General features: G+C 48.4%; 1 protein-coding gene across 4 annotated transcripts in view; it reads left to right on the forward strand.

Moving 5' to 3' along the window:
- Positions 1 to 14,182, forward strand: part of LOC119175870 (uncharacterized) — a 273,943-nt gene that overhangs the window by 169,616 nt on the left and 90,145 nt on the right. For all 4 annotated transcript variants that reach the window (XM_037426886.2, XM_075876320.1, XM_075876321.1 and 1 more), the window contains exon 4: positions 7,237 to 7,443. In XM_037426886.2, the coding sequence (XP_037282783.2) occupies positions 7,237 to 7,443 (207 nt within the window). The remainder of the gene's footprint in view (positions 1 to 7,236; positions 7,444 to 14,182) is intronic.

The following is a 14,182-nucleotide window of genomic DNA, read 5'->3' on the forward strand; positions in this document are numbered from 1 at the left end:
TTGTACACGATGTCTCTCTTGAAAGTTTCTGCGCGGTCGCCGAGTCGTTCCGGCATTTCGTCGACTCCAGGAAAACACCGAATTCAACTCGATGCTGTCTGGGATGAAGTATAAAGCGTTCGCTATGAGCGAGGAAATGAGTTTGTTCACAACAATGCTGCGAGGGTGACAAAGGGAAAAAAAAAAGGTGCATCGGCAGCTTGAGGAGAACCTGGCCACTGGGCAGCTTCAGAGCGGTCAATCATATGATATACATAATGCACGAACTAACTAAAAGCGTCAACAACCACGGTAATAACAAATAAAGCAGAAAAGGACGAAGAAAAAACGGTATACAGGGGCTGTCTCAGCCGTATGCGGTGCAGCTGTGCGTATTCTTTATTTTGTGGGACGCGAAATTCACCTCGCGGCCAGGCGTTTTCCGTACAAATTGTGCGCGGCATGACTAAAAGCTAGGATATGCCAAACATATAGCTGGCGAGCTGTCAACATCGCGAGCTCTTTCGCTGCATTCACAGTTGAGTCAGCAGGTCTCTGCGAGGCGCGCATTGTATTATCGGGTGAGGGTGCTTCTACGTCGTCGACCTTTCGAAAGAGCCTACTATACGTTCTTGTGAAACCGTTCGCGAAGTTGGCTGTCCGTGCAGGAAAAGAGCGGCGCTCTTGGCAGATGTGACAGGTTCCGAGTATCGGACGCAAGTGCCCCTTTCACTCGTTGCGAAAGGATTGCCGCGAGCGCTATAAGCCCCAACGTTTCTTAGTGCGAGGGATAAGTTGCCATACTTCGCTCTAAATCAGCCCGAGGGCTTTTAAATCGGCACTATACTAAATTTAGGGCAGACAAAAGTTAGGACAGCGTTCGTCGTTGGTCGAACATGCAGACTTAGCCCGGACCGCTCGAATTCTACCAACATTACAAAGGGGGGGGGGGGATGTTTGTGGCACCAATTGGTTCAATTCCGGTCTGTTTAGTTCTGAAGTACTTTTAAATGTTACTCTTTTATAACTGAACGCTTGCGTAGAGACATGGAGCAGGGTGGTATTATTGCTCACTTTTAGAAAAAAAAGTTAATAATCGGTTAGTAAACGCGTGTGTTTACTAATTTCTGGAGTATTTTACTACGTTCGCGGCATACTTTTGCTAGTAGATGTTGTAACTTTAGCCGTTACTAACCAGGGAACCTTTCTTTGTGTTGTTTTAACTAGGCAACTACTAAACGCACTTACGTTGCCAGATCGGTCGTAGATGCCGCAGTACGTTTCGCCGCAATGGTAAAATTGTAAGCAAAATTTAGGCAAGCTCTAATTTTATTGACTACCTTGGAATAGAAGTTTCGTGCTACGTAATGACACACACATAAGTAAATAGAAGGGGACATGATCATGCATAGAAAGTGACAATTATAAATTTTGTGACTGCTAAACAGTACGCGGTGTGTGGTCTTATTAAATAAGGGATATATATATATATATATATATATATATATATATATATATATAGCCTTCAACTACTGCTACAGTTGAATTCTGCTATGTCCAAGTCTTGATTAACTTGTGCATGCATTTACAATGCGTTTTCTCGTTATCCGCTCATATGAGTTCATATGAGATTCACATATGATCATACATATGTGAATCTGATTTGATCATATGATCATGTCGTCAATGCTCTATAAGTATGTTGCTGTGCTGCACACTTGACCCGGTATAGTTGCCGTAATTAAAAGCCATTATTAATTTACGAGGGCCATGTTGATTCGTTTTTTTATCCTATACTTTTGTGATAGAATCATATTGATATGGCCACACACACGAACATTCAACAATATAGGCCTAAACCTCTATTTGCGGGGGTTACTAACAATTTAGCAATGAACTGACCACTCGAGTCAGCACTATTCACTTACTAACTAGGTAGTAATTTTAACTGCCCCACGACGTAGTGCTTTTACCCAGCTCGTTGGCATTTGGGCTAGTGTTTGTTACGAGCCCAACGAGGTAGTGCCTTTCATTAGGGTTACTTTTACTAGCTGCATTTACTATCTGGTTAGTGGATTCTGTGACAAGTAACGGGCTTGTACTCAGTCACTATACCAACCTTCTTTCTAAGTGTGTACAATAACAAAAATCCAGCACTCTTAGAAAAAAGGTTGGTAAAATCGCCAAGTACTAGCCCGTTAGTTGTCACAGAATGTGTGGCCACACCCATATTTTTATTTTATTTATAAAATACTACAGGCCCAAACAAGGGCCCAAGCAGGAAGGGGAAAAAGACACAAAGCAATTAAAGGCAGAGAAATCGCATACTCAGCAAAAAAATAACACTGGCATGTGTACAAAAGAAACTGCAGCAAAAAAATAAGGCAAAAACTACATAATTCCTTTAAAAGTGGTACGTCAAGGTGAAGCGACAAAAGTAGAAACATCAAACAAAAAGTTTTCACACACTGAAATAAGACCATGTGGTAAAAGCTCGTCAGACATATATACACAAAGAGGCATGAGATAAGGCAAGTGACCTTGGCTTTTTGAACTAAGGATCAAGGAACAGAAGGATAATATATAATTAAGCTATAAAAATTGGTGCATCATGGTCAGAAGTTCAAATAGTAATATGATTCTATTACAAAAGTGTAGGATAAAAAAAACGAATTGACATGGCTCTCGTAAATTATTGATGGCTTTTTTATTACGTCATGTAACTATGCTGGGGTAAGTGCGCATCACAACATACTTATAGAGAATTGATGACATGATCATAGGATCATGTGTTAATCTCATATGGAGTCATGAGCATATGACACGCTCACATGTTCATATGAGTCCATATGAGCATATTATTTTCATACTCGCATGATTATATGCTCATATGAGTATGATCGGATCACGAGAACACGCATGCAAATTCTTGCACACGCAAGTCTTCAAGACTAGGGCATAGCAGAATTCAACTATAGCAGCAGCTTGAGGACTATATATATACCCCTGCTTTGTGGCCGCACTCACTCTGCGTACTGGTTAGCAGTCGCAGAATTTATCAGATAAGTGTTGTTTGCTACGCATCATCATGTCCCCTTCTATTCACCTATGTGTGGGCCATTACGTAGCACGAAACTTCTATTCCAAGGTAGCCAATAAAATTTAAACTTGCCTAAATTTGGATTACGATCTCGCCATTACGGCAAAATGTACTGCGCCATCTATACGACCGATCTGGCAACGTAGGTGGCTTAGTAGTTGCTGTTGCGACCGGGGTTCGTGGCACCGGAGATCCGGGATGAAGATGTCGAGGCAGGAGGAAGTTGACTTATTAGAGGGAGTTTATTCACATTATGTACATGACACGGGCTCTCTGGTCCGAAGCTCTACATTGAAAAAGGCTGTCTATTGAACAAGCTCCGTGAAGCAGCCCGCGAGGGCTGAATAAATAGTGTCATTTACCTAAATCGGGGAATAGGTCCATACGGCACTGTCCGGTAACATGTACCGCAGCACACACGAGTGTCATCATTATGTCGACAGCGCCCCCAAACAAGCACACATACCCAAACCAAACACGTGTACGGTATCGGGGATGCTGCCTCCTCCGGCTAATCTTGCTTCCAGCGAGCGGGGTGAAACGTGCTTGTCATCTCGCCGCTGGCGCCGACCACCCAAGCTTTGTCGAACGGCGATCGCGGTCTAGGCGCCTCCGAGGGGCCATACCTGGACATCTGGTCCTGATTTGAGCGTCGGCGGCTCGTTAGTCAGACACACACACAGCGTGGTGGTATACGACGTCCGTAATCGGCGGAAGTTCGGCTTTGTGGCTTTTGCGGGGCCCGAAGACGCCACGTGTCGCATCTCTGCGTGGACACCAAGGACAGCGGTGCTCGGTATAGAGTAATATCAACCACGCAGTGCCCAGCACGTGGAAACAGCAGGGCGTCTTGGGCACTGCTCCTTATCTCCACAAAATGACGAGGCGGCTGCCTTTCTTCCGTTCTGGCGGACGCGGCAAAAGAAAGGGTGGCCCACCAAAGGCAACATTGCCCAGATAAAAACCCTAAGAAAGGTTCCCTGGTTAGTCACGGCTAAAGTTACAACCTGTACTAGCTGGTGGCTAGTAAAGACATGCCGCGAAGGTAGTAGAATACTCCGGAAACTAGTAAACACACGTGTTTACTATTTCACTACTAACTTTTTTCCCAAGAGTGTAATTTTAGCTTAACCGAGCGAGGGACGTCACCTTAAAATCTGCTCGAATGCGCAGCCTTCTTAGGCAGCATCTTGTAAACATTAGCTGGTATACTTGTCATGTGTAACTGATTTGGCGTAGTGGTATTCCACGCGGGCGAGTGGCGGAAATTAAGTGATAATCACATGCCAGCATGGAGACAAGTCGGTCATTCATATATACTATCCGCCGTATTGTATGCTTACTTTTGTCGCTTTTTTTTATCGTTGCATGCATCTCTGGTTGGCAGCTCGTTTTTCCCTTCGCCGTACTTTATATTCCCACCCGTGGCCTACCTTGCGCGGCGTTGTGCTGTCTCCGCCCTTTCAGCGATTGCACTTTATCGCGTCGTTTTTTACAGCACACGGCCGTTTGGAGGTCACTGTTAGAGGCCTTCGCTGAATGACTGCTATCTTTTTAATACCGCCGCTTGTAGTTTGAGAACATATCGCTTTGATGTGTGAGAAGTTCATTATTATTCTGTCGCGGCGCCTGCTCGCCGCTTTCTAAGGGAACTTCCGGTGGACCGTGTAGTTTATACGGATCCTTTTCCTACTATTCTTTCTTATCCGTGCTGCCGAATGGTTTCTGCTATCTTTAGCGAGGGTTCGGTGTCTTGATAGCCTTAGACAAAGGGCAAAATAAATTATTGCAAAATAAGGCCACTGAACAAGATAATTTGTGGCTCTTTCGTTGTGTATCACCTGCCGTATCCGCACCTGCTGACGGGTCACCCATGAAGCAGCGTTGTAGTCGTTACTGAACAAAAAAGTAACTAAGTACATTACTCGTCACTCTTAAAAACGAAAAAGAGGAGGAAGGCGTTACCTACAAAACAATGTTACGTGCGTTACCGTTACCAAAAAAAAAATAATTACGGGCGATTACTTCTGCCGTTACTCCGCAATCGTAACTTTCAATCTATGTGTCTTTTGAATTTCTTAGCTGTTATTACGTTTATGGTTTCCATAAAACGCATACTGCAAATAAATGTATTACCCAAAATGCTGATCTAACTCGAATTATTTGAAGAAATGTACCGTATCTAGAAATGTTTTAATAGCTTAGAGTTGCCTGTAATTCGTTTCGATGAAACGCTGGCTATAGGGTGCTCGGCTGCTGACCGAGAGGTCGCGAGTTCGATCCCAGACGTGGCATTTCGATTGAGGCGAAGAGGCCCGTGTATCGTCAGTGCACGTTGTTAAAGGACAGGTCCATATTTTCGGAGCCCGCCACGACGGCGTCTCTCACAACCATATCTCGGTTTTGGGACGTAAAACTCCAGATATCATTCTTGAAGAAATATAAACGCAGTATGTAAAATATACAGTGCAGGGGAAGAGTACTGGGAGCAGGACCTGCCACTGGAATGTGGCACGCTTCCGGTGAGAGGGTGGCGAGTAGAAGGAAACATACCATGTGATCAAAACAAGCCCAAGCCTAGTTAGCTTCAGGCTGTTCGTGTGGCAGCGGCATTAATTGGTTTTGGGTGAAACTGATTAATGCCAGTCGAGTTGGCGAGTCAAAAGAAATCGCGCGTGTCTGTGTGTGTGTGCATACATCTTGTGGGAAGTCTTGTCACCCATATATGCGCTAGGGTCAACACTCGCGCGATATTAATAAAAAAAAATGCGAGTGTGTGCGGACACTGCGCAAGGCTCTCTTTGTTTACTTGACTTTCCCAGCGTGGTAGACATTCTATTATTCTTGGTATTTCTTCCTGTGACGTGTATGTGTACGCTCGAGAGGAGAGTTCGAAATAACGGAGAGATAGTTGATAAGTATTGGTTCCGCGTGCAAACCACGGACACAGGAATTATGTCAGGACGCCACAAACGCCGACTGACAACTGAAGAGGCGTACGCAACGGCGAAAAAAAAAACAAAAAAAAACGGTACGACTACTTGTCTGCTTATGCCCATGCAGTATGCGAACCTATCGATTCGTCAAGCGTGGGGGCGGTACGTGAAAGACAACTGTTAAGGCATTTGATGCGAATCATTTCTTAGCAAACTTCGGCGACTTTGACCGTACCTATATATCTATCCGCCTACGACTTCTAGCTCTCCTGGGCGTTTCGATAATGGGATCTATACCAAGACTGGTATGGCATAACATGACTGTATGACGAGCATATATTACTAGTCATAACATCAAAATAATGACATTTACGTCATGATTTGCATGTCGTGGTCTTGCTGCTCTTGCGGTGGTTTTGTTCACACGACCTAATGCAAAACTGGTATGGTATGACATGATTGCATGGCGAACACAAGTGACAGACCCTAACGTGGAAATCATGGCATGCTTGTCATGTAAGTCATGACTACATGCCATACGCTCATGGTGCGCTCGCGGTCCTTTCGCTAGCTTCACATGTACCAAATTCGGTATTACGTGATGTGAATGGATCGACCACGACGGTAAATGACACGTCCAAACATGATAATCATGATATGCGTGCCATGTAAAAAAAAAACATGAGTAGATGCTACGCTTATAGTGCGCTCGCGGCCGTTTCGCTAGCTTCACATATACCAATTTGGGTATTACGTGACGTGAATGGACGACGAACACAAATGCCAGACGCAAACATGATAATCATGTCATGGAAGTGATGTACGGCATGGTTTACGTCCGCCTCGCAACGTTGTGCTGATCTTAACAGTGACATATCGACCTTTCTCATTCGGGCTTCGCATATAATCGATTCCCACTGTACGTGGCATCTGCCAATTTTTCTTTTTATGCAAGTGTATCGACGGTTGGCTCACAACCTGTGCCACAACTGTAACCGATATGTCATGTCTCAATCGTAAAGCGCGTTTCATCACTCCTGTGGCAGTACAAAACTGTGCATTCATCGCAATTCGGCGTGAACTTGTACACTCTGGTGTGCCGTCTTCTTGTCTCCTTGTTTGCATGCCCAGTCTTCTGGGGGGGGGGGGGGGGGGGGGATACCAATTTCCCTACGACGATGACAGTTGTTAATAAGCGTTTTTTTTTTTTTTGTGCCGCAGGAGCGTGACGTGGACGTCGAGAAGTGCTGTGTGGAACAGTGCGAGATCCGGCGGCTGGTGAAACACTGGGTGGAGTTTCAGGACAGCCAACGCATCCTTGTCACTACTCCCTCGGTTCTCGTCGGCTACCGTGTCAAGGTCTACCGCGCCGAAGGCACTACGCAGTGGTACACTGCCGTCATTGTCTCCTACAACGACAACACTCGGGTGAGCTTTTTTTCTTATGCATAACCTGCAAGTGATGTCAGTTGCCGTCTTCCGTCCGCTATTACCGAGCACTTGGAGCTCAGTGACCTCGCCGTGTTTACGTTCGTGCGGCGGATCGTTTGGACGTGTAGTGCGCGTGTTTTGATCGTTTGCCTTGCGCGTGACGAATGAGAATCGTTCAGGACATTATAAAGCCAGCAGCGAGGCAGCGTTGACTGAGTATTATAACTCGTGATCCTCCATGTCTGCACAGTCCGAGACCATGCGTGGTGTCGCACGTAATGGGTGAGACAGACTTTGCGCGAGATTTGTAAACGTGACTTGCCTGTCGCTCTTGAGGTCCTTCCTGTCTGCCCCCGGTCGCGGCGGTGGCGCTCGACTGCCAACCCGAAGGTATAGCGGGATCGGATCGCGGCTTCATTTTCCATGGAGACGAAAGCGTTTGAGGCCCGAGACACCCACTACGGTGTAATCATACCGCGGTTTTTGGACGTTAAACCACAGATAATATTGGATGCTTCCTGTTTATGAGCTCATCAGCCATGTGTTCCGCTTTTCGAACAGCTCTTTCGTGCGCTCTGCACGGGTTTGTGATCACGTTTGGCAAACTCTACACTTGCCTGTTCTTGGTACTTTTTTTTTTTTATCTCGGTTAAGGTTACTTCTCGCGCAGCATGTCAAATATCGTGTACAAATTGCCATTGCGACGTGCGGCATTGACGGGAAATGCGAGAGCCGCACAGTTTCGACACGGCGTCGCCTGTGATGGCGACGCTTATAGATCCCCGAGTTGCGCAGTGTGATGTATACAGAACTTCTCCGCATTGGGACCACGTGGTTTTCTGTTTCCAAGCGTGTTCTTGAAAATTCTGTTTGCTAACAATATTGCGCTTACACGCAGCGCTATTCTTCAATTTCTGTCTTGTTTAGGTTTTTTTTTTTCAAGCACACTCGCTGAGAGTCGGCGCTCGTTTGCCTTGACGTTTCTTGTTCAGTTTTACTACGCGCATAATTCGCTATGCACTCGGAGCACACAGATGACGTGTTCATTCTGCACGGTGCCTATTTACCTCACTCGGTTGATCGAGTAAACTTTAGCGGAGCAACACCGCGTTCTTTTCCAGTTTTTGGAAGTGAGCTCGTCTTCGCAATGTTCGAGTGAAAAAAGTCACGGCCGCCATCTTCCTCCGTAGTACTACTACACACGCCCACGTGGGCGCCGGTGTGTGTCGTTCCCGGGCGCCGATTGTGTCGCTTATTTGCGGCGATAACACGCCCTCGGCGTGCACGCCTGGCAGCACTCCAGAGCGGCCGACATCTGGGCCGGGCGGCCGATACCGCTCGGCATGTGCCTTGTGGAAGTGTCGCTGTTTCTTGCGGCGATTCGGGTTTTGCGACAGGCATGCCCTTCGCGATGTCGGTTGGAGAGCTTTATACGTTCGAAAAATTTTTGTTGGGCGTCGCAACTGTCGCTTCGAGTAGCCTTTTGCTTTCAAATCTTTCTCTCTCTCTTTTTTAACGGTGCGTAACTGGCGCTGCTAACCCAGCCTAAGCGGGCTTCGGCGTGGTGATTTCACTGAACGGAACTATTCGGTCAGGTTCCTCTCTCTCTCTCTCTTTTAACGGTGCGTAACTGGCGCTGCTAACCCAGCCTAAGCGGGCTTCGGCGTGGTGATTTCACTGAACGGAACTATTCGGTCAGGTTCCTCTCTCTCTCTCTCTCTTTTAACGGTGCGTAACTGGCGCTGCTAACCCAGCCTAAGCGGGCTTCGGCGTGGTGCCTTCGCCGATCGGAACGATTCGGTCAGGTTCACCTTCGGCGTATTTGTCTACTGGGAGAAAGAGAGCGAGGGCCCATAAACTCGTGCCATGCTTTTGACAAGTAAAACCTAGATTTTCGTGTTTTGTTTTTTTCTTCCGCCGCCAGCGCGCGCCCTGTCCGAGTGCGTTCTGGAACGTGTGACGCGACGGCCGAATTCAGTCTGTTCTCGTCGAGGCGCGGCCGTTTCAAACGGAAGTAGCGCTCCCCTGTCGAGTAGGAAGATATGCCTTGCGCAAGGACACCCGGTCTCGCGCGAGTTCGCCGACCTGCGCGCCGAGAGGGGAGCGCTGCCTGCACTGCGGGAACAGCTGCTCCTTTCCCGCGGCAGATGTTTGGCCACAATGGAACGCAGAGATGTTGCCAGGTGGACAGCACTGCAAACAGATATTCCACTCCACCGGTGCGTTGTTTGCGATGCTCGGCCATTGTCTAATCTTACACAGCATTGCACAATGGAGATGATACTCGCCCGCTTTAGGTTGCATTCATACGATCAGCAACAAGTAATATTTGGAAATTTTCGAATGGGGTGGGGGGGGGGGCAAAGCTCTTTGCGTTTGCAAGCTTTGGGTGAAGCAGGAGCCGCTTCGGACACTCCCCCCATTCTAGGTCACTCCTGGTCTTGGCCGAGAGCCGTCACTGCACTGCAGGTGCCGCCAGGTTTGTCTGAGACAAAGCTGTTTGGGACAGGCTTTGAGGCTTCACCCTAAGAAAAAAAAGAATGGAGCATTCGGGGTACTACACAACAATAATTGTCATCTGACTTGCTCGCGTTTCCTTTCTTGGAAGCCCGGCGCTGGCTCCTTTCTTGTCGGGAATGCTATCTCACACTGGTAAGGCGCCCGCCGTTCGCAACCACAACTACCGAAACCATGGTGATAACGCGAGCAAAGCACTCGAAGTAGGTCACGATTATTGTTCTGTAGCAGAAACACGCACCGAACACTCGATATTTTTTTTTTTTTTAGTGTTCCGCTAAATTCGAGAAGTAGCGTCCTCCCCAATGCAAAACCCAAACCCTGTTTGGGTCTGGCGCATGGGCCTCGACGCTATTTCTTTGGGGCCCCTATTAGGAAACTCCGTAATGTGTGGGGTATTACCTCCAAAACCCACGATATGATTATGAGAGACAATGTAAAGTAGGCCTTCCAAAATTCTGACCATTTGGTGTTGGGTGCTGACGCAAAAACTTCGGGCTCGCGCTTTTCTCCAGCAATGTGTTGCTGGAAGTCTGTTAGTCACAACACGACACATCGTTTGCTGCAGTTCATGACAGATAATTAAATACAAGCCCCTCACTATCGACCAGTTTGGGTTTCAGTGAGAGCTCCAAAAACGAGAAGCTGCCTGGTGCAACACTATCGCCACTTAACTGTGTGCAGCGTTCGACCACGTCAGCACACAGAACTGTGACGCACTTCCGCACGGTCAGCATCAAGAAACGTGAGGGAAGTCGGGGTCCTTAGTAGGGGGATCTCCAAAGGGTCCCCCTTTCGAGGGCTCACGCAAACTTCAAAATTAAGTTAAAATACCTTCCGAGCTATATTCGCTGTTGATATTTTGCAGACGATATGCGACTGTTCCGGGGGAAACGACACCGCAGGCTATCTCGGCCGCGAAATTTTGTGTCAGTGTCCCTTTAACGTGCCCTGACTACGCACAGTAATGCCGGCTTCTACCGTTTCGCTTCCGTGGATATGCGGCCGCCACGGCCGGGTTCGAACCCGCGACCTTCCGGTCCGTAGCCGAGCACCTTAGCCACCGATTCATGGTGGCGGACTCATACTGTCAGCGATGAAATACACGGGTGCTGTGATAGATGAGCATAACATGGTCTCTTTTCATCGCCTGCTCAGCTGCCGAGCGCGCAAACGTAAAAGGGCCTGGTGCTCCGACGTCGAGCCTTAAGTTGTCTGTTGCTTTCTCTTTCGGCAAGTTCTCGGTCCATGTTCTACGCTACGTGTAGTAGGATGCATAGACAGGACAGTTGTACATTTAGTAAAACAAAAAAAAAATACAGACAACAAAGGATGTATTTTGGCACCGCACCGATTTTCCTTTGCCGCGCGTTGGGGCTTAGCCGCTCCGAATTCCAGTGAAAGTATGCCAATACCTCAGTCTATGCGCGGTGAACGGGCAAACTGTCGTGCGGGGGACACAACTGTCACTATAGGACTCGGGAGCGCCACAACGAGCGGGAACTGGCTACAAGACACGGCGCGGGATTACCGTGACTTGATAGAGCGTGCTAAAAGACCCCATTATCTAGCGATTCCTGGCGTTGTGCGACTCGTCGTCTAAACCCCCCCCCCCCCCCCCCCGTGTGCTCAGATTTGGGCGCATGTTAAAGAACCCCAGGTGGTCAAAATTTCCGGAGCCCTCCACTACGGCGTCTCTCATAATCATATGGTGGTTTTGGGACGTTAAACCCCACATATCAATCAATAAACCTCCCTTCCCCCCCCCCCCCCCCCCAACCCTATGGGCCCTGCGCAAAGAATGTGCGACGCTCCGGATTTAGAAGCAGCTAAACAACTGCGCCTTAACTATACACTGATGCAGCCCTTGTCTTGCCGACGAAGCGTCAAGGCGGTTCAACACTTGAGACTATATATATGCCAGCTTTTCGTCTGTGCTGGATCGAAAGACCAAAGAATATAAAACAAAGAGCGCACAGCAGTCGCCGCTGCAGATCGTCTTTTCTATGTGCCGTGCTTCGAGAAGAGTCACCAATCGGTCACTCTCCTGCAGTTTTGCCCCATTTCTGACACGTAGACCTGGCACCAACGTGGAGTGTTTATTGCAAAATATGCTCGCATCTCGGGGGCGCCGGTTCGATTCCCGGCCGCATTACGGGGGCTAAATGCGAGGACAGCCGTGCGCTTATTAGATTTAGGTGTACATTAAATAACCGCAGACATTATTAGCCCGCCGTTTTCATCCTCGGCATCACATCGGGGTTTCGCTCGTATTATTATTATTATTATTATTATTATTATTATTATTATTATTATTCACGTGATCTATACTGTCATCCATGCACGTTTGTAGAAGTAGAAGCTACGAACATTGATGCTACTAATTTTAAAGCTTGTCTTGCTGGAAGTGCGTGCTACATCTTTAAGCTTCACCACTGTATATACACCTCAACTAACTGAACGCACCCCTGCATGAGTCGCGTTTTGTATTTTCATCCGGCCTTGTGTATAGCGTGACGGCTAACGAGGGCGCACCGGTCATCCTGTTCGCGGCTATCAACCGCCTCGGTCGGGCTGTAATCGTCCGCGTGGTCGGAACATCGCCTCCTTTGTTTTTTTCCCCGCTGCCGTTATCGGAACCCCGGCTGTATAGGCTCCTCGTGACTCGCGCGATCGCCACAAATGGTGACCTTTTCTTCGCAGGGAAAACGCCATTTATTTTTCACCGGGTGCTCAGCCACTCTTGATCCGCCCGAAAGGTGTCAGCGCAATCGGCCGCGTCCCGCTAGCTGCTTTCCCGGGGCAGAAGCAGTGCGCTTAAAAGGCGTGCCTCTCGATTCCGCGCGTGGGAATAACGCCGGCGGGATCGTCCAGGTTATGGACTCATCGTGAACAAGGGAGAAGGGTGGGGGGCCGCTTTCTTCGACATTCTCGATATTCCAGTTCTCCCGAAGGCTATACGCTACGTTACAACTGCAAGAAGAAAAAAAAAAATAGGAAAGGCTTTCCACCCTCCCCTTCTAAGGCTGGCCCGCTTTGTCGCAGCGCAATGTCTCGTTCGCTGTGCACGTCGGCGTAGCGCCGTTCCTGCTGCCGATTATGACGTGGCTGCCGCTGATGAATAGTGCCCCGCACGAGGAAACTGCTGGCGTCGCGGCACGATTTTGTCGTTTGCAACTCGGCCAGGTTACGCTCACCTGCAGACCGATTGATGGATTCGTCCCGTGGCGTGAATGTGTAGCCCGTCTCTCGCAGGGAGCAAATAATATTGAGCCGTCATTTTTGAGAGCGACTGCGCTTCGTCCGTTTAAGCGCCGAGAAAACGCCCGTTGAGCTGCGTAAACGTCGGCAACTGCAAGAGTTTCTCCGCCTCGTTGGGCTGTTTCTCGTGACACTGACCAACTCGCTGATACGGTACGCTGTGTAAAGGCGTACGAATGAAAAGGGTAGAGTGGATATACCTGTAATGCTCGCATCGAGTAGAGCTAATCGTTAAACAGCCCATGATCATTGGATTCGCGCCGACAGATGCCACTAAACACCGCTTCGGTTTACGCTCAGCACAAGCCTACTTTTAGGCTGTCTTCGTATATGTGGCCTACACTTTGTCGGAGGTGTGCGATATTTCACAATAAACCGAGAACATTTGTCCGGCAATGACAGCACGGATATTTAAGTAGCGTGTCGGTTGCGCCCTCTTTTGCCGTTGGTGACACTTTGCTCAGTGCTATAGTAGTGAACTGCAAACAGCATGTGAGCGCGCGCAGGAAAAGAAGCGTCACGTGATACGGGCTCGGCTGTGTACGGCGTGGTAACCGACAAAGGCGAACCGAAAGCTCCCTTACAAATGGACCAACGAACTTCACTGCGGAGTAACGATAAACGCGTCACGTATATGAAAGAGAGATGATGGTGTCTGTTCCGAAAGAATACGGCAGTGAATGCCCCGACAGTGACCTATACCAAAGACTGTGAGCAGTAAAGATGCGGGCGGAGACGCGCCAACTGACTGCCACGGGCGGGAACTACGGGGGCGAAGCTTATTGAGCGGACATCGTATGGTGCGTTCGACGAGTGTGTGGTGTTAATTAGAATGACGTAAAAACGCACCTTTCTGGGTTAATGACTGTGAGGAGCGAAGAAGGGGGCCCGGACCCGATCGTCTGGCTGCATCGAAGGTCAGAGGAACGTTTTGTTTTGTTTCCCTGGGAGGTTGGCT

The sequence above is a fragment of the Rhipicephalus microplus genome, chromosome X (genome assembly GCF_043290135.1).
Source record: "Rhipicephalus microplus isolate Deutch F79 chromosome X, USDA_Rmic, whole genome shotgun sequence".
NCBI classification, from domain to species: Eukaryota; Metazoa; Arthropoda; class Arachnida; order Ixodida; family Ixodidae; genus Rhipicephalus; species Rhipicephalus microplus.